General features: G+C 34.5%; 1 protein-coding gene across 1 annotated transcript in view; it reads left to right on the top strand.

The window, feature by feature from the left end:
* LOC136246548 (dendrite extension defective protein 1-like) overlaps window positions 1–19,194 on the top strand; it is a 230,756-nt gene that overhangs the window by 8,594 nt on the left and 202,968 nt on the right. The window contains exons 4-5 of the mRNA XM_066038050.1: window positions 454–724; window positions 1,885–2,163. Of these exons, the coding sequence (XP_065894122.1) occupies window positions 454–724; window positions 1,885–2,163 (550 nt within the window). The remainder of the gene's footprint in view (window positions 1–453; window positions 725–1,884; window positions 2,164–19,194) is intronic.

The raw sequence follows: 19,194 nt of genomic DNA, 5'->3' as shown, positions 1-19,194 counted from the left end.
GTATTTCGTACTATTGAAAATGTACAGAGACTGAGTGTTTTATTAGAGTGCATGTTCTATTGGGATGATACAAAAACATGATGCAGCACATCTATTTGTACTCAGGCATTAACCCTGTCTGATCAAAATTCTGCCTGAACAGCAACCTACATTGTTTAGAAGTTATAAAAATATCAGTCGGATGGTAATTAATTCATGCAATTAATTACCTTATTCAGCACGCAGTGTTTAACTGTACAGCTGATATTTAAATGTGGCATATGTAACATCAACTTAATTTCAACTACACAGAATATTGCACATTTGGCTTGCACCAATTATGACAAAATAATTTTGAGCATAGTACCCTAAATTTTCTAATTGGCACAAGTCTACTGCACATACAAATGTACATATCGCATGCAATAATTTATTCTAAATTGTTCACATATATACATATCACTGTTACTACAGACCAACACTTTCCAGTGTATAATAGCCACTAATAAGGGACTTGAGTCATTTGTAATATTCCTATATGCTCATGGGAAAATACAATGGACCACTGCTAATCGTGATGGTGGAGTTGATGGGCTAGGTGGAAATGAAGCTGTAGCAGGAATTAATGCTGGTGATGGTGTTAACCACTTCACCATTCCTGGTTCATCAACCCCAGATATTATCAACATTGATGAGACCAGTAATGTAGGAACACCTGGAGTGTGGATGCTTCAAATTGGCAAAAGTATGTTATACAAGAAAATATTGATCTTGTTTACATAATCATGTGACTGCATTTGAGATAATTTGGCTTCCAATCATGTTTTTACACAATTTGATTGCTAGCATAAACTACCATAGTTTACTCTTTCCTTTCTTCAGAACAGGTTAGTTTGGTTTCTGCAGGCATTTTTTCAGATCCTGTATCTACAAGTGAAAATCTGGTGATATTTAATAGGCATGGCTTTGTTGGAATAGTGTTTTGTGAATTGGGAAGCCACAGTGGGCTAGCTAGTATTGTTTTCTTAAGTTGGAAGTTATTTGAGTGCAAGGAGGGTCCATGGATACCACAAATTAGACCACTAACTTCACTCCATTTTATACTCTATAAGAAGCCTACCACACACCACTCCTATGACTAACACATGTATTACCACTACCTGCACAAAAGGGTGCCAATTATAGGGAATATTGTGGGCATCACACAGTGATAGCCTATAACAGAGAAATACTTGGAGTGGAATTTACAGTATTTGTGCACTAGAAAGTTACAATAACAGCAGTGATTATTCACAATCACCATAATTATCTAGCCTTTACATGTTGAAGTGGGGCAGGATTTTCTTGAATCCAGTCACGTTTATATAGCACAATGTGAAAATTGCTAGTAACAAATGATGAAGAAAAGCAATAATTATATAGCTGTGAACATTTTATGGCATAATGTGATCACTACATTCAATGATCATTACTTTACAAGTCATTGAAAAGGTATTGGCACTGGAAGGGCAACTTTCTACTAGACAATAAAACTGATAAATATATGAAGTGATGCATGTGTGTGTATATATACTAATGGTCAAATAAATTGATATTTGGAGCAAAATCTGTTGTATAAGACTAAAATTAATGGTCTGGTATACTTAAGCTTCTATAATAAAATCATCTTCAACCTTGGAGACCGTAATATTATGGGATTGCCGGATTGGATGACCATTTACATCCGTCCCGACTACTTTAATAGAGCATCCATACACCTCTATTATTATATAGCAATTGTTTCAACATTTTGTGATAACTGAAATTCTTTGTTTTGTGGTAAATCTTTTTCATTATGGAATTGCAAATTTTGTGATTACTACTATGTAGGTGCTACTGTGGTAAATAATGTACATTTTACAATAGGGTACTTTGTTGCTGTAACCAGTGACAATGACAAGAACAATATTGTTTTTGAGTATCATGCTGGGTCAGACTTCACCTTGACATGTATGGTAACTCCTACTCCACCATCTGATAGTGAGTTTAGATGGAGTTGTTCCACTGGATGTGTTGTTGATGGGAAAATTGGACAAACAATTAATATCACTGAACTGAGATTAACAGACAGTGGTGATGTAAATTGTTCTGTTTTTGTTGATGGTTTTGAATACACTAGTAAACCGATTGAACTACGAGTAATTGGTAAGTTGCAATGAAATACATTACTCTATTATAGTAATTTTCTAGCAATTGCATCTTGATTACAAATGCAGTACTTGCATTTTAAAATTTATTGTAAAAAAATGAATCAAATTTAGTAAGCAAAATTACAAATTTGCAATTGGTGTAAGTATGTTGCCTAGTTGTCAAGAAGTATTGCAACATCAAATTGTTATCCAATTCCTAATCATCAATTTGTCTATAAAACTAAGTGCTGACAGAATCATCTAACCTGACATGATAAGTGATTTCAACCTAGCTACATGTAATTGAGGTTTTACCACATGTCAAGTTTCCATCAAAAATAACATTCTTGGCAATACATACCACCAAACCAAAAGGAACTGAAGTTAGTAGATAGAAAGCCTTAATAAATAAATTTAAAAAAATAAACTTTATTGTAACATGGGTCTATAGCACCCAAATACCTTTTTCATATAAAATGAAGTCTAGTACACCATGCATGCTATGTATGTGGTTCAAAAATATACTATATTGAGGGGAATTTTACATGTCTTTGTACAACTCTACTGACTTGTGCAGCTAGATCTAACCTTCTATAGATTCTCACCCTGTCAGAGCTTTCAGAATATCTGTACAGGTTGCCACAAGCTTGAAAAAGGGGTCTGGGAAAGCAGTCTAGATAGCTTAATAATTCATTAGATTAGTGGTTTGTAGTACAGTGATTGAAACTCTTGAGATTTCATTATTGGCCTCTTTGGTTAATTTGCGGTAACTTTGTAATCCATAAAAATCCACATTTGACCCAGCTAACTTTGGAAAGCCTACCTTTGGCTGCATGGTGTATTTGTAGATAAATGGCATTTTGTACATGTAGTTAATGGTAAAAACTCACGCCTTGTCAGTTATGTGGGGGAAATTTTCACTGGTGGTGGAGACCTTTACAACATCTAGACTATATAAAAAAGGTTTTGTGATGCATGGGTTATGCTGTATCAGGGGTCTTTCTTAGGGTGGTTGTGAAGTGGGATTCAGCTAGGATATAAAATGGATATGATTCATACATAATGGAAAGCTCCAGGTACAACTGCATATCTGTGAGCTGTAGATTTACTAGACAACATTAGTGTGAACATTGTTAGCCAAATGATGTAGCCATCTTGTGTTGATGTTGTTTTAAAACTTTTTTTTGTGCCAAAATGGTTGTTGCTCCATCCATGTACACTGTAGAACAATGTTGCAGAAACTTGTTCAGGCTTCCAAGGCTCTTCATCTAGATACAGCAGTCTTTGAAAGATTGGTCTGATTAATACGTAAAATCAGAAAAAAATATTAATCATGAACAGCCTCTGTTTACATATTACACTTGTATCCCCTAAGAATGTACATCTACTTTCTATATATCTGTAATTGTTTTCAATTGTGACTTACAGATCAAAGATAACAGGCTGTCACTGGTCAGGAGTAATAATAAGATTAGGAGATTTATAAGACAATAGAATGTATGGTTAAGATACTGGTAAAAGAGATAATTGTGTTTACTCATACATTGACAAGTTGTAAAATTACTGTTTCAGCAAATCCATCACCTGCCAGACTTAAAATACCACAGAGGTATCAAAAATCTCTAATAGAACAGTCAAATGCTCTAATATACGACTCAAACATATCAGCAGTCTTATAAATTAGTTTACAGCTGCTTTTGGTGGAAATTCTGTGGCTGCGCTATATTAAAGTATTTAACTTTTCTATTAGAGAATTTTGATACTATTGCAGTATTGAAGTCCAGCAGGTGCTGGATTTGATGGGACAGTTTTAAACCGCAAATTCAGATTTGTTCATAAATCGCCTACATAGTTCAATTGTTGTCCCAGTGACAGCCTGTGTTCTTTGATCTGTAACTCACAATTGAAATTTAATGAATTATAAAATTTAGAAAGTACAGTAGATGAGTAGCAGTGGAGGATACAGGGGCGTTACAATGGTTTCAGCTGAAACCCCATCTGAAAATGTGTGTGCACCTCAAATTTATTTACAGTTTGTGTGAGTGATAAAATCACCAACTATTATACATAGTGTATCACATTGGGACCTTTTACCACTGGCCAAACTATACTTTTGCATTTGAAATCACTGAAAATTGGGGAAAATTCCATTGCAACATTTGTTAAGTGTCTCTAAAAATAATTATCGTTTTAATGAATACAAGTGCTGTTTTGCTTCAAAATTTTCTGGATTGGTAATATTTAACTGTGAAACAATGTTTTCGAGTGATTTTTTGTGATTCATTGCTAAGCTATAGATCTATGTAGCTATAGGCCACTGAGCTATCAAGACAGAGTTAACTATTCCCCTCAGCTGGACTATATACAATTCTCAGTCTGGGATCACAGTTATTGAAAACTTCCTGAACCTGAAACCCCTTCTTAGATCCACCACTGAGTATCCCTACAGTCTGAGGGGGTTCAGCTGTTGAGGATGTAAGTGTGATCTGTAAGCAGAGAATTTATCTTTTTCCAAATTTTATGTATTAATCAGACTAATCTTTCAAAGCTGCCATATTCAGATGAAGAGCCTGGAAAGTCTGAAACTTGGTACACAGGTTTCTGTGACATTGACCTAAACTGGAGGTTTTAAACAAATATTCTTGTAGTGTGTGAGAAATTGTGTCCAACTTTGAAGGCCACTCGATATTAGGTGAGTTGCTCTACATGCTTTCAGTACAGGCTTGCTACAGCTTAACCATAGTTCATGTCAAATACACAACCAATATAGCCAGTTTATAGATTGTACCTAAAAACTGCTTCATTCTGTTGCACTTCAAGTGATCCACGGCTTTTTTTCAGTGCTGCCACACATTGTTCTTTGTGGTCCACAATTCCATTCTCTACTTGAGCACACTTTACCATTTCTACCCTCTTCAACCTTTGCCTGGTTCCAGGATAATAACAAAGGCATTACAAATCGTTGGTATACCACCTAAATTGATTTACCATTATTTATCTGAGCAACTGCAGATCAGTTTATCATTGTCTGTTTCTTGCAATGGACCAGAATGATTCACGCATCATGGATCAATCATCTTGAAAATGTGACAAAAATAGTGTGTCTCTCATCATCACTTTGTGCAGTACTACTGTAGCTCTTGTAAATACAACCCCTACCATTTCTTCTCCAAGGGTGTAGCGTACAATAGTTATTACACCATTACTGAGAAGTCGCTCATTTACATATTTCAATCACATCATATTCCTAAGTAAGCATGTAATAACTATATAATCTATGCTGTAAAATACTTTCACAGTCAGGAAGAGTAGCTTCTCTAGATCTCACTGAGCAGTATTAGCATGCTTAATTTTCTCAGTTTCTTTCGAAGCATACATATGTATGAACCAAGTGAAAAATTACTGAGGGAGATTTAAATATCAACCACTGTGTTAATATGATATTTGATCACTTTTTGAACACAACTTATGATTGCTAAAAATGCAATCTAATCATATTTTTAGATTATTTTTTCTCATTTCTGACAGTTTTATCCTTTTGGATATTCCGAAAATGATGATAGGTTGTTGCAACCTGCTGGCTTCAGTGCTGATAGATCATCTTCCATTGATTTGTCAGAGAATTTCACATTCTTTGATGAAAGGATTAGCCGTATTTATGTAAGTATGTTTGTTTGAGTACTGCAATTAAATAATTATAGTACAAAAACTGGTTCAATAAAAACACTGAAACAAGGTTATCAAGCTGTACTTTAGTTCTTGAACATTTAATAGTGACTAGATTTTCTTTTCACACATTTTACATATCATCAAAATAATAAAGCTAATGATTTCTTCTGCCATTCTTTTTTGAGGAATTTTTGTAGCTTTACACATGGAATATTTTGAACAATAATACAGCGGTATAAATATTTATGAACCTTCTCAAAGTTCAAAAAATGGGTCAAGTTTTGTGTGCAATAAAAAAAATCCTTTTTACAAAACAAGTCAAATTTTTATATATGCGGATACCTGTATATGTAATAGTTATACCATGGCTGCAAGGGATTTTACTGATATATACACCCGAAAGCCCAAGGGTCACAGGCCTGAGGGCTTAGGGTGCATATTATATCAGCAAAACCTGACAGAGTTGTAGTATACATAAGTTATAGATATCACTCTGACTAGCACACTCACCTGATAGATGAAGGAAGTAATGAACACTCACCCTGTTTATATATATATATCAGTCATAGTAATTTCAGAACGTTATTCATGCATATTATGCTCTACACACAATGCCAGAAAAGTTGAGATTGTGGGATCCAGTTTTTTTCTTTTACAATTTTTGCAACGTACATTAAGTGTACTACATTAAGCCTACATCAAGTTACTCACCTAGCTGTTGTCTTTGTGTTGTTCCATGGTCTGCTCAATGGCTGACATGTGGTGGCTAGAAATATACATCCACACATTGTTCAAACAATTATTTTACTGATCATTTGTCATTTAGCAACTATTAACTAGTCAAAAGTTGGCAACTACACTGTAAACCAAAACCCAAAATTAACATTCCATGTTGCTCAATATAATGAGTCTAAGCATATCATATCTTTGAACTGGTTGGGCATCAAAGCCATGAGCAAACCGTGTTCCCATGATATGGCCTGGGTACTAACATGATATTTCCTGGGAAATATGCGGGGTAAACCCCGAATGGAATCTTTAATGCCATGGTATATTTATGAATATTATTGTTTATCCTTGTATTTAAAATTCCCATGTTTCTTACACATATGTACGTTTTTGTTTAATCGTAACATAAAGTATTTTGTATTAAAACTGCCAAGCTGTGAAAAGGCAGCCTTCAAAAATGAGTAAAGTTGAGCATCAAAGATGGCAGCCAAGTAATGGCTGTTAACATTTATCAGTTTTAATAATAATGGCAACAAAGGCAGGCAACAGTATTGCAGCCATTTATTGGTAACAACCTTTGATTTCTAACCTTTTAACCCTAACCATTTCAAAAAGGCCATACCCCACTGTATTTTTGTACCTTACTGGTTAATTATTACAGCATGGATATCATTTCTTTTTGTAATGTTGGCTTATAGCACTTTAAAACTTGTTTATTACCTTTACCAGTCTTTATTTTGAATTATGAAGTTGATAAACATGACATGATAAAAATTTGATTTTTGTCTATAATACAGCAGATTTATATTTGCACTCTCCATACAACAGATATAAAATCTTTTGTATAAAAGTTTCTAGAAATAACAAAGGAGGACACTGGTATATAAGGCATTGTAAGTATTGCGGTATGCCAAAGGCACGTGTCCAGCTGAAGCAACGTTGAACAGTAAAAAAAATCAAGCCCATATTGCTGCCAGAAACTGTTAAAAAGTATCTTTCATTAAAAGAAGTGGACTTCTGGTAGTGGTAGTGTGGCAGTAAATTTGCCCTGGGTGTTACGTGTGAAGTCCCTGGTTTGATCCTTATTAGGCTTTTAAAGTTTCAATGATAGAGAACCTTTTAGTAGTTTCTTTCAAACCACAAATGGTTGGGCTATGATGACTGATTTATCCATAAATATAAGTTTGTCTTCAATAATCATCATTGCTGTATAGAAATGAAGAAACGCAAATAAAAACAAACTCCAAAGTCATCTATTGGCCAGCCCTTATAAAGCTCAAAAAGATTGAAGTAAAATCTGCACAAAAACAGCCAAGCTGTAAAAAGATGGTGCAACCTTAAAAAGCCTTAGTGAAAAAAGTTGTGAAGTCAAAGGTGGCAGCCAAGAAATGGCTACAATGATGTTAATGCTAATAAATTTTAATAATGGCTGTGTGCATTGTTAAAATTCATTATCATTAACACAATTACAGGCATTTCTTGGCTACCACCTTTGATTTAACAACTTTTTCACCCAGGCTTTTTAAAGCCACACCATTTTTTCATAGCTTAGCTGTTTTTGTGTGGATATAGCTTTTACTCCAGTAGATTCCTTTAAACCACAAATGGTTCGGGATATGGTGACTGATTTATCAATAAAGTGTAAGAAAAATTGCAAATTTTAATTGGAATCACAGAATGAAAAGCAATGAAACAAGGTACACCTGCAGCTATTTTGATGCACATTTTAATTTGTACAGTACTTCAGTCATATACAGCCTATCAATACTATAGCCATAACTGAGGTACATAGACTAATACCACTAGATACATGGACAACCTTGGACAGCTGCCCAGGTGTTTTCTACATAAATTGTTTTTAATTTCAGTGGCACAGGTGGTCTTGAAGCCCAATATTAAGGTTGAAGGAACCATATGACCAACTCGGCCATTTTCTACAAATTTCCCACCCACCACTCCCACCACCACCCATGGTGATATGCTTGTGTTACAGATTATACCACAATGAAAAAAGGTGCTCAAAATCATGGTTATATAGCTAGCTTGCTATGTAGTGAGATAAACACTATGGTTTACAGCATTCACAGTAAAATTTTCAAACTCGTAGCTCCTAAACTTTAATTTGCATATCCGAAAATCCATGTACATAGATCAACGGATTTTCCAAATTAGGTCACACTGATGAACCAATACATATCTAATCATTAAATTGTAATTGTGTTATTGTAATATTAACCATTAAATGTAATTGTAGCATTATACTTATATGGTCATAAGTTGCTGCAGTACTTTAAATTATTAAGTTGTACAGTAGTTAAATAGTTAAAACCTCAGCAATTTATTTTGTTATCTTAACTTAATTTTTGTGTCTTCTTGTTGCTGTAGGTTAGTGATAATGGCATCATTCACTTTGAATTTGACTATTCTCTAGTAAACAGACGTGATTTTTCAATAAATTCTGACAAATTTATAGCACCCTACTGGATTGATATTGATATTAGAGAAAATGGCCAAGTGTTCTATCGCCAGACCTCTGATCCTGACCTCCTTGATAGAGTAACCAGTGAAATAAGAAAAGCTTTTCCAATGTATAATTCCCATATCACTCACCTATTCATTGCAACATGGGATGCTGTTGGATATTATTCAATGCATTATGACAAGGTACTAGCTAAATAATTTATTATGTACAGGACATACACTGTATTGTTAAAATGTATACAATTATAGTTATTCCTGGGCAATCAGAAATGCTTCTTCTTTGTCATTGGGCGAGACACACATACACACACATGCACACGCACCAAGACTCAGACCACAGTAGTGTTGTGAGGTAAAAAAGATGGTGCATCATGCCATGAGTATATTAGCAAAAAAAACAACCAATTTTCATTCACATATGGCTCCATGTTCCCTTCACTCAGTGGAATGATTTTAATCTTCAAATGTCCACCACCTTTAGCACCCTACACATTGTATGTATTTACCAAATTCTGCTTGGGGGTGTATCCAGAGATTTGTTTGTGAGTTATAGGTAGGAGTGTAGCCTCAAGCTGCTGACAGATTTTGAACATTAAAATTCTACTAAATCTATTAGTTTATGATTTTATGGTTGGTATAAACTATTTTCAATATACATGCATGCTTGGTTACCTTTAGGCCATATTCATTTGAAATTTTGTTACTCAGAGCTGACCAACCCAATTTTACACATATTTTAATTAAGAAAAGAAAGAAAAAAAAAACAGGATAACGTGATACCTAGAAATAAAACTTGTGATATATAGAACAGTCAGTGGGTAAAATTTTGATTTCAAAAGGTAACGTTATCCATAGGCATAGATTCCATAAAACCAGTGCCCTTCACTCCTACAAACCAACCCACCTTGTAAAAAATCTGAGCAACAACTTTTCAAATAGGTATGGCCTTCAGTCCTAATGTAATTATATGGCTGGTCAGATATTGTAGTGATCTAATCTATTGAAACAAAGAACTCAAGATTTAGCTGCTTTAAAAACTTTGCATTTTAAAATTATAATAATTTTGTAATGAGCGTTGTATTAGAGTAACTCTATAGGGGTATCTTAGGATAAAAGTATACCCTTGTTCTCTCTTAATCCAAATAAATGTAGGTATCCTACTATATTGTAGCTGCATGTATAATCCCCTCCCATTTATTCTGTATATTTGTGCTGACAAATATTCTGGTGCTCCTGCTGCTAGTTCACAAGGTAAAACTGCAGAAAGGGTTTCTGAAGCGACAGGAAGCCCCCCTAAATAGATCCCTGCTGCTGCATTCATTTATTAAACATTAATCTTTAAAGTTTGTCTTAATTTCTTTTATTTGTGTCTACTTTTTAGAAGTATTTCTTCTTCCCCACACTTTACAAAAATCCTGTTATAAAATGCAAACATGTGTGTAACTTGATTACCTTGAAATTGCCATACATTAAGAATGTACAGGCAAATTTGTGCACTAAATTAAATCTGCTGATGATAGGCATGAAGTTTGTTACTCTTCAACAATAATATATTAAGCATTACGCCTTTAAGCGGTGCTCAAAAAATCATTTATTATTCTTTTGAGAAATGTATGCTATGATCTTTGCAATAATGTCACTCCAACTCAGTATTGAACTTTTTACATTTCAGCTTCAAATAGTTTTCTGTTCTTTTAGTTGGTTGTTACGCTAGAGCATTTCATTTCCATGACATTAGAATAATAATGTTCAGTGACAGTTCTATTAGAATTTCTGACCGTTTTAATAGAGTATCTCGATCTCTCCTAATGAAATTGTGCAATCTGCAGGTTTTCTTACTGTTAAGGTTGATAACCACCTCATAATTCCCTACCTGATTCTGCACATACTGAGCTGTGGGTGACTTATGTGCAAAAAAAAACATCAATTGGTTATTATGGTTATAGGGTTAACCATGTGTGGGCCGCATTAATAGAGATCAATCTATTTTGCTGTATTCTTAGTCCTTTCAGTACTGCAGAGATAACTTCTTGTTTAGTATGTAGACATTGATAATTTAAGTGATTTTATAGCCTGCAACAGGTTTTTGCCTACCTGTAGTTGAACATAAATTATTCTAATAAGTTTTCCTAATATAGTTGAACATTTTAATAATTACCTAACTGAGCACTACTTTAAATCTATAAAATAATTATAGGTTTATTACAGTACCTACATAGCTAAACACTATAATAGGTTTTATTACCTTTTATGACCTATAAGATTTATTGCATAGCTGAATGCTCCAATAGGATGGTTTTTTATGTAGCTAAATACACTAATAGAGTTGCTATCAAAAAGTATGGTAATGTTATTTAGTAGGGTTCCCCCTAAAGTGACAGGCACCACTAAAATGTAGTATTTATATTGTATACCGGTGTATATTTTATGCGACGAAAATTGTCTTTATGAAATTGTCTTACAATGTCAAATAAAGCTTAAAAACACAGGCAGCTACGTATATTGTATAGAATTGTATCAAAACCCTATTTTGGTCTGCCTAACTCACTACCTCACTGACCACAGTTGCAAGGCTAGAGGCCACCTGAAACAGCACACAGCCATCATTTTATGCCACAATAACAAATTTATGGGTGGCATGTGCTCCCAACAAATGTCTGCCTTCTGCACTTTTCCATTCCTTTATTTTCAATTAATTGGTTGTCTTCTTCATGCTAGAAAACCATATCAAGGCATTAATTTCCACATCATCACTTTCCTTAAAGGAGCATGTTTAGATGCTGTGGAACTATTTGAGATGCTTAACAGAGTGTAGTATCCTTAGTAGTATTGGGTAGCAGCTGAGCTGGGCTTATTAAATGGGCTACACCCCCTTAATGATCAGAATCAGCCACCAAACCTCTGATGAGGGTATGCCCTCTCAAAAATCTAGTTCATTAGAAACAAGGTATTGTACCACACCCTCTAGCTTAATCTACATACTAAGATACTCTATTAATACAAAATTATAATGAAGTAGGTTCCAGCAATAAAACGTCCATAGTAAACAGTGTTGGGCCAGTACTTTTAAAAGTAATATATTACTTATTACTCGATACTACCACTGCGATGAAACACGTTACAGTTATATATTACTTCAGTTTAAAAGTAACTAGTAATATGATATAATGCACAATGTATAAAGGTACTTTGTTAGGTAATAATATTACAGCAACGCGCTAGTTAAGTTATGCATTAGTACTTTGTCAGGTAATAATATTACAGTAACGTGCTAGTTAAGTAACACGCTAGTTAAGTAACGCATTAGTACTTCATTAGGTAATAATATTACAGTAACATGCTAGTTAAGTAATGTGTTAGTACTTTGTTAGGTAATAATATTACAGTAATGAGTAGTAATGCGCTATTTTAGTAATGCATTACTTATGTAAAATAATCCATTAGATATTACTAGCCTAAGAAATGCAGTGTGTTATATTACTTCGTTACTGCATTTAGTAATAATATTACATAACATGTTGCAAAAGTGCCACATTACGCCCAACACTGATAGTGAAGTTGAAAAGTGATTCCTGTGCAATCCGTACTAAATCATCATCATAGGCTTGATCATACAGTAGTTATGGATGTGCAGAACTCTCCTTATATCATATGTCTTGAACAAATTATTTTCTATTTACTTTGATTTGGTACATCATCACCTTGATTTGCACTTAAATTTCATGCATCTTAATATACATTGCTATCATTACAGTTAAACACATTCCAGTGTGTACTAGCCAGTGATGGATATGAATCATTTGTAATATTCCTTTATGCTTATGGGAGAATACAGTGGACTACTGGTGACATGTTTGGTGGAGTTAATGGACTTGGTGGAGATGAAGCAATAGCAGGAATTAGTGCTGGTGATGGTGTTAACTATTTTACTATTCCTGGATCACAAACTCCAAATATTATCAACATTGATGAGACCAGTAATGTAGGAATACCTGGAATATGGATGTTTCAAGTTGGAAAAAGTATGTAATGTAGTATCTGTTACAAATTGTAAGAATTGGTAGCAATTTAAGATATGCCAAATATAACTTGAAGTACTTGTGCTACTACGAAAGGGAGTGCATAGAGTACTTTGTAATAGGGATGATAAAGGTTGGCTCTTTCCTACCACAACATAATCTCCCAAAACCAGCCTCCTCACTTTTTATTTCACAGCGACGTGATAGCATATAATACAGCAGGTATAATCAAGCCCAAACGTGCATGCATAGCCATCAAAAACACTTTTGATGAGTTACTGTACTAGAAACTTTTATGTTTATTGACTAACAGATTCCTTCTGACAGACAGACATAACTTGATGTGTCATAGCCTACCTATGTCCACATTTGTGTCTCATTTCTTTTCCACAACTGTCATGTAGGTGTTCACTCATATAGGTGGCATGGTAATTGCTTCTTAGGCTATCATGAGTGAGATCATGTGAATTGTCTAATTCTGTGATGAATGGATTGATGGAGGGGGCACTTTCTTGACACTGTTCTTCATTTGTAATGCTCTATAATGTGCAGAACAGAGCTGACAACAAAGTGGAATAGCCATTTTGCTTTAAAGTATTGATTTGTATATTATACTACATGTAGTAGACACTTAATTCCTACTTCAGACTAGCCAATAGCCATGACTGAACTAGAAATTAAATGTCCACTAGTCTATATATCTGCAGGTGTAGGAGACCTCCCTTGTTTCTTTGCTTTTTATTTCTTGAGCCAATTATGCTTTGAAAATTGCATATTATGCTTTTGAGCAGTGCTCAAAAATCCAGCCTATTATGCTCAAAATTATGCTCTCAAAATCAAGATTATGCTCAAGAGCTGACTGTTTTATTAGAGTATATGAGCATTTCCTGACTGCTGTATTAGAGTAAGTGACTGCTCTATTAGAACATCTCAATCTTATTTCAATAAAGTGTGAATAATCAGTCAAGAAATAGTAAAAATAATAACACTGGAAGGTTTTTGATATGAAATGCAGTAATAATGTGCAGTGTGTTCATGCTGTGCAGTATTTTTGGCACGCACATTGCACATTTTAATTAAAATTCTTGAAAATCATCCTATTATGTTGGCATAATGCTTGATGCTTTTGCTAGCCTATTATGCTCGAAATTATGCCGGCATAATTGGTGCGAGCCTATCTATGATACCTATTCAAAGTTAACATTTTAAAATTTTCCTTGTGCTTGTAACGAGACTTCGCTATAATCATATTGTCCCCTTATCAGTTATCATGTAGAGTAGCTTAGCTTTAATTTTTCAGTTGTTGCAAGCAAGATCAAGACACATGGTAGTATGTTGTGTAACCAAAGAAGCAGCTGGCATGTCACACTGTTGACAGGGAAAACAATAATATGATTTTCATGCATATGTAACTTTGTGCTGCCTTTAAAAGAAAAAAAACCGAGCAACTTTTGCTATAGAATGCCCTCCACCTTCAGTAGCCTACATTTTAAATTTGAGCATACGTAATTGCTCTAGGCATTCCAGAGATAGCTAGGAGCCCTCAGAATGAGTTTTATTTCTTAGTTTTATTCTTTTTTTTCATCATCTATTTGCATAGATGTAAAAAACCCAAAGTTATTGTATTTCCTTGCTATTTGGGGTGCATCTTGGTACAAAATTGATATGAATACAATAAACAAGTAGAAGGAATAATTAGGAATTTTAAGGGATCAAAGAACAAAAAGTAGGGAAACAAGGGAAAAGCTGAAATATGTGAAACAAGGAAGGTTACCTATACCTGCAGATATACTAGTGGACATCTAATCCCTACTCTCCAGTCTATAACTATGACTGAATTAGGGATTAGATGTCCACTAGTACATCTGCAGGTATAGGCAACCTACCTTGTTTCACAACTTTCAGCTGTTCCCTTGTTTCCCTGCTTTTTTGTTCTTTGATCCCTAATCCAGCTTAAAATTTGTAGTTTTTCCTTCTACTTGTTTGTTTGCTTTTTAATAACACAATTATGACTGCCAAATCCACATGTACCACATTAAAAGAAATAATGGCACTAGGCATTCCATAAAATATTTTTGCATCTAAATGTGTGTCCCAATAATCAATTACGCACTGAAAAGTGAGGTGGCCATAATGCTTCATTTGTAGCTATGCTCCGCTCGCTATACAGTGTTACAAACGAAGAACAGTACAAGAAACTTCTCTGCAATGAATTCAGACGCAACAGAAATGCAGGAAAAAAGCATGACACAGCCAGAGGGAAGCCATATCGTGCTGTCGCAAATCGACACCTTGCATTGTCAGCAAAAAGAACTGGAACACAAAGGAGGACAAGGGTAAGTTCATGATACATGTACAGTATTGTACATACTACGGTTGACGAAAAGGCACATCTCGGGACGACGCAATGTCGAACAGTGAAAAAAGCAAGCCTATAGCCTTAATTATCCATTGTCGAGTTATGCTTGGCTGAAAGCGTCAGTTAGTTAGTTAGTTAGTTAGTTAGTTAGTTAGTTAGTTAGTTAGTTAGTTAGTTAGTTAGTTACTTAGAATAAAATTCTGTTAAATAGAATTTTATTTAAATTCCATAGAAACTTGTTGGAAGGGTTTGGGGTCACTCTGAAGGCATTTTTGGGCTTGGCTATGCCTAACCAATACTGCCAAACTGTTATAAAGGAAACTTGAGGCTGGTTTTAGGGTGATATTTTTGGGCAAGAAAGCCTAAAAATGCATGATCCCTATACAGTACTACCGTACTGTATGATAGTCAAGGAGTTATTAACAATTCTTCAAGAAAATAGCACCAATATTAATTTTGTTGTCATGCCTACAAGATAAACCAATTATGGGAATGAGCTGAAAACTGATGTGTATATAAGTTAAACATCAAACCACTTCAAACCTTTTGTGGTTTAGCAGAAATAGAAGTATTAGCTTTGGAGCTATAACAAAAAAACGAAACATGGGTAGCTAGTGCACAATGAAGATTTATAAAAATAACCAATCAATACAGGCTAATTGAAATAGTAATAAATCATTTTATTAGCTGCTTTAAAATACAATTACAGAAACAAATCATGCCAGAATCAGTGTCAGTAGGGAAGAATAATCAGAACTATACAGTGTAAACATGTACACATGTGTCATGCACAGATAGTTTGGTTCATCATAGTGTTCCAGGTGATCATGTGTACTCTTACTTGTAGCCACTATTGTGCAGAGCCTATATACTTAGCCTACATCTGTAAATGCAACTTTCATATATATATACACTAACACTAATTTTCTTTAACACAGAAGGTACAGTAGCTATTTGTGCTGAATCCTTCGATTCATGTGTAAAGTCAGATAGCTGCAAGTTTTTTTTTGGATCATATAAGAGGCAGAAGCTACATAAAAGCCATAAGTTCTGGATAAAATTGTATAGAACATGTGGGTAGACAATATGACACCCAAAAATGGTTTAATTTTAACACTACAATAACCACTCCACCTAACTTGATAGCTTTTGTGTGATAAGGAAATGGTGTAGCCATGGAAATCAAATTCATAGCAATGAATGGTATCAACACTACTATTCATCTGTGCCCTGCAAGTTGGATGCCTCAATGTGTACTTGAATGGTTTCCTATATTGAATCGGACTCACCAGAGACCATACGGCAATCTTATAAGGGTGAAGAGTGCTTTAATCTGCATCCTCTAACAATAGAACATACAAGTCAGACACAACCCACAATTGTATTGTTGTATGGCTTCTTTAGAATATGGAACTGCTGGCAATAATAGCAGAGAACTATCGGGGGTGGAGATTAGTTAGCAATCTGTGTAGTAATGGTTTATTAATAGGTCATGGAGGCAAGGAAGGACTCAGTGAGCATGGCTGTATAGTTTTTAATGCAAAGAGGTGGTTAACTTTGGCTGTAGTGTACATCCATGAAATAATAACATTAAAATACTGAGCTAACTTTCAGATTTGCACTTGCCATTTTCTTGTTACTTGATATTCACTAGTGGACCTGTACATAAATAATTATTATGAAACTCAAAGTGTCTAGCTACAGACAATGGGAAGTTTACAATAGAAACTTCCAGCATGAATATTCACACAATGCTAGGGATTTCAACCATGAATACAGGTACACAATACAAAAAATTGCACAACCAATAATTGTTCAAGTTTTCAATGGGTGGCACTACTAAATTTTTATTTTCATAGCATTTTCAAAGGAAAAAAACAATGAATAGTGATTTTGTGGAATTTTCAGTTTTCATTTTGATTTCCTATGTATAGCAATCAGAGGCGACGCAGACACCTTTATTTATGGGGGTCTAGGTTGGTGATGCCATGGCATAGCTAGTTGTAATTCAAGACCAAAAACAAAAAAAAACAAAAAAAGGTCACTACCTGCTGGAAATAGTTGCCCTCCACCAACTAAACTATATCTCTTTATTCATAACTACATACGTAGCTTGCTACACTGAGAATACTGTGACTGCTCTATTAAAGTATCTCGATCTTGACTGCTCTATTAGAGTATCTCGAATTATTGAGCTAAGCTCTCCATCACAACTACAGATAATTTTAGGGGGGGGCTAAGCCCCCATATTTTTTTCACAGGGGTTGAAGCCCCTCTTCCCCCCACCCCCCTCCCTTCTTTGCTGCCCCTGATAGCAATATGTTATGTATTCATTGGTGCCACAGTGAAAATCTAACATTTCATATGCATGTTGTGCAAATTTTTAATTGGGTAATCATGCACAGATCCCCAGTAGTGACAGAGTCTTCTTCCACTGACCTATACATAGAGTGCTACCTGTATGTGTAGTGTATACCTACGTACAAGACTACTGAGTAAATTAGTGGAAGTAGCTACAGTATTATCTTAGAGGTTTTCTTCACACACAAGGATGATGCAAACACACACACACACACATGTATAGTAGCTAGGCTTCATATCTAATCCTATGCACACCAAAAAGACAAAGATTCAGTTGAATCCTTCATGTGGAGTATACACTACAGAAGACAATTTCGTTTGATAAGCATAGTAAAGGCACATTGTTTTTGGCCGTGTACTACGTGAAATTTTATACCATATGCCAATGGTAAACCTCTATAGCTTCATCTCATGTTGGAGCTTTGTGTTTGTCCACGTGCGCTTATCAACTATATATGAGAAACGAGTACATATATATTTGCTTAAAAACAATATTATGCACTTCATATACAGGCAGAGTCTACAATAAATAAATTAGGCTGTACAGTGTTGAAAGATGCAATTAAAGGATTGGCTGCAATGATGTTTATGATTACAAAAACAATTGATGAATAATTGTAATTAGGCCTGTGAAAATAGGGCAAGTGGACACATAAAATTTGCCTACTTATTCAAATTTCCATGACTCATAAATAACTTGTTATTACATCATGCTATATGACCTGTTGTGTGGCGAGGTGTAGTTTGTGCCACGTACACATGCCCTATTTATGCAGCCCCTGTCACAATTATTGCAAGTAGGGATCTCCTGATTATGCTGGGAATAATATGCAGGTGGTTATAAGGAATCAGGAGTAATCCAAAATTTTCTTAATGATTAATAAATTATTCATGAATTTTACTTTCATGGAAAGCTCTTAAAACTAGTTAAAAGCACCACTACACACTGCTTAGCTGCTATACTGTATTTCGCTTTATTTTTGAGCAAAAAGTTTTAAAAATTAATGTAAAAATATTTTCACATGATTTACGTGAATGACTGCTCTATTAGAGTAGTTTGATCTTATGTAAAAATTTTCATGTAAGAAATTTTCGTACAAGTTTCTTGCAACAAAAAAGCAAATAACATAAAATGACACTGAAAAAGATTGAGATACTCTAATGGAGCAATCACCTGTTTTGTTACAGTGAGTGACTTCTCTTAATAAAGTATCTCAAATTTTTATTTCATTTTTTGCCCTGCTACATGCAGCAGATTTTTCTCAAATTACTATTGATAATAAATTACATAGCTACCTTAATATAACATCCATATCATGAATAATTTTGAGAATATTAGAGAAAAAAAATCGGAATTTTGAAAGAATATGTGGAAGATCATTTCTGTCACTATATAGACTTGTATGTATGTATACAGTGGGAGAGATAT

The sequence above is a fragment of the Dysidea avara genome, chromosome 1, assembly GCF_963678975.1.
Source record: "Dysidea avara chromosome 1, odDysAvar1.4, whole genome shotgun sequence".
Taxonomy (NCBI): domain Eukaryota; kingdom Metazoa; phylum Porifera; class Demospongiae; order Dictyoceratida; family Dysideidae; genus Dysidea; species Dysidea avara.
The sequence above is the reverse complement of the archived record's forward strand: the minus strand, read 5'-3'. Positions and strand labels throughout refer to the sequence as shown.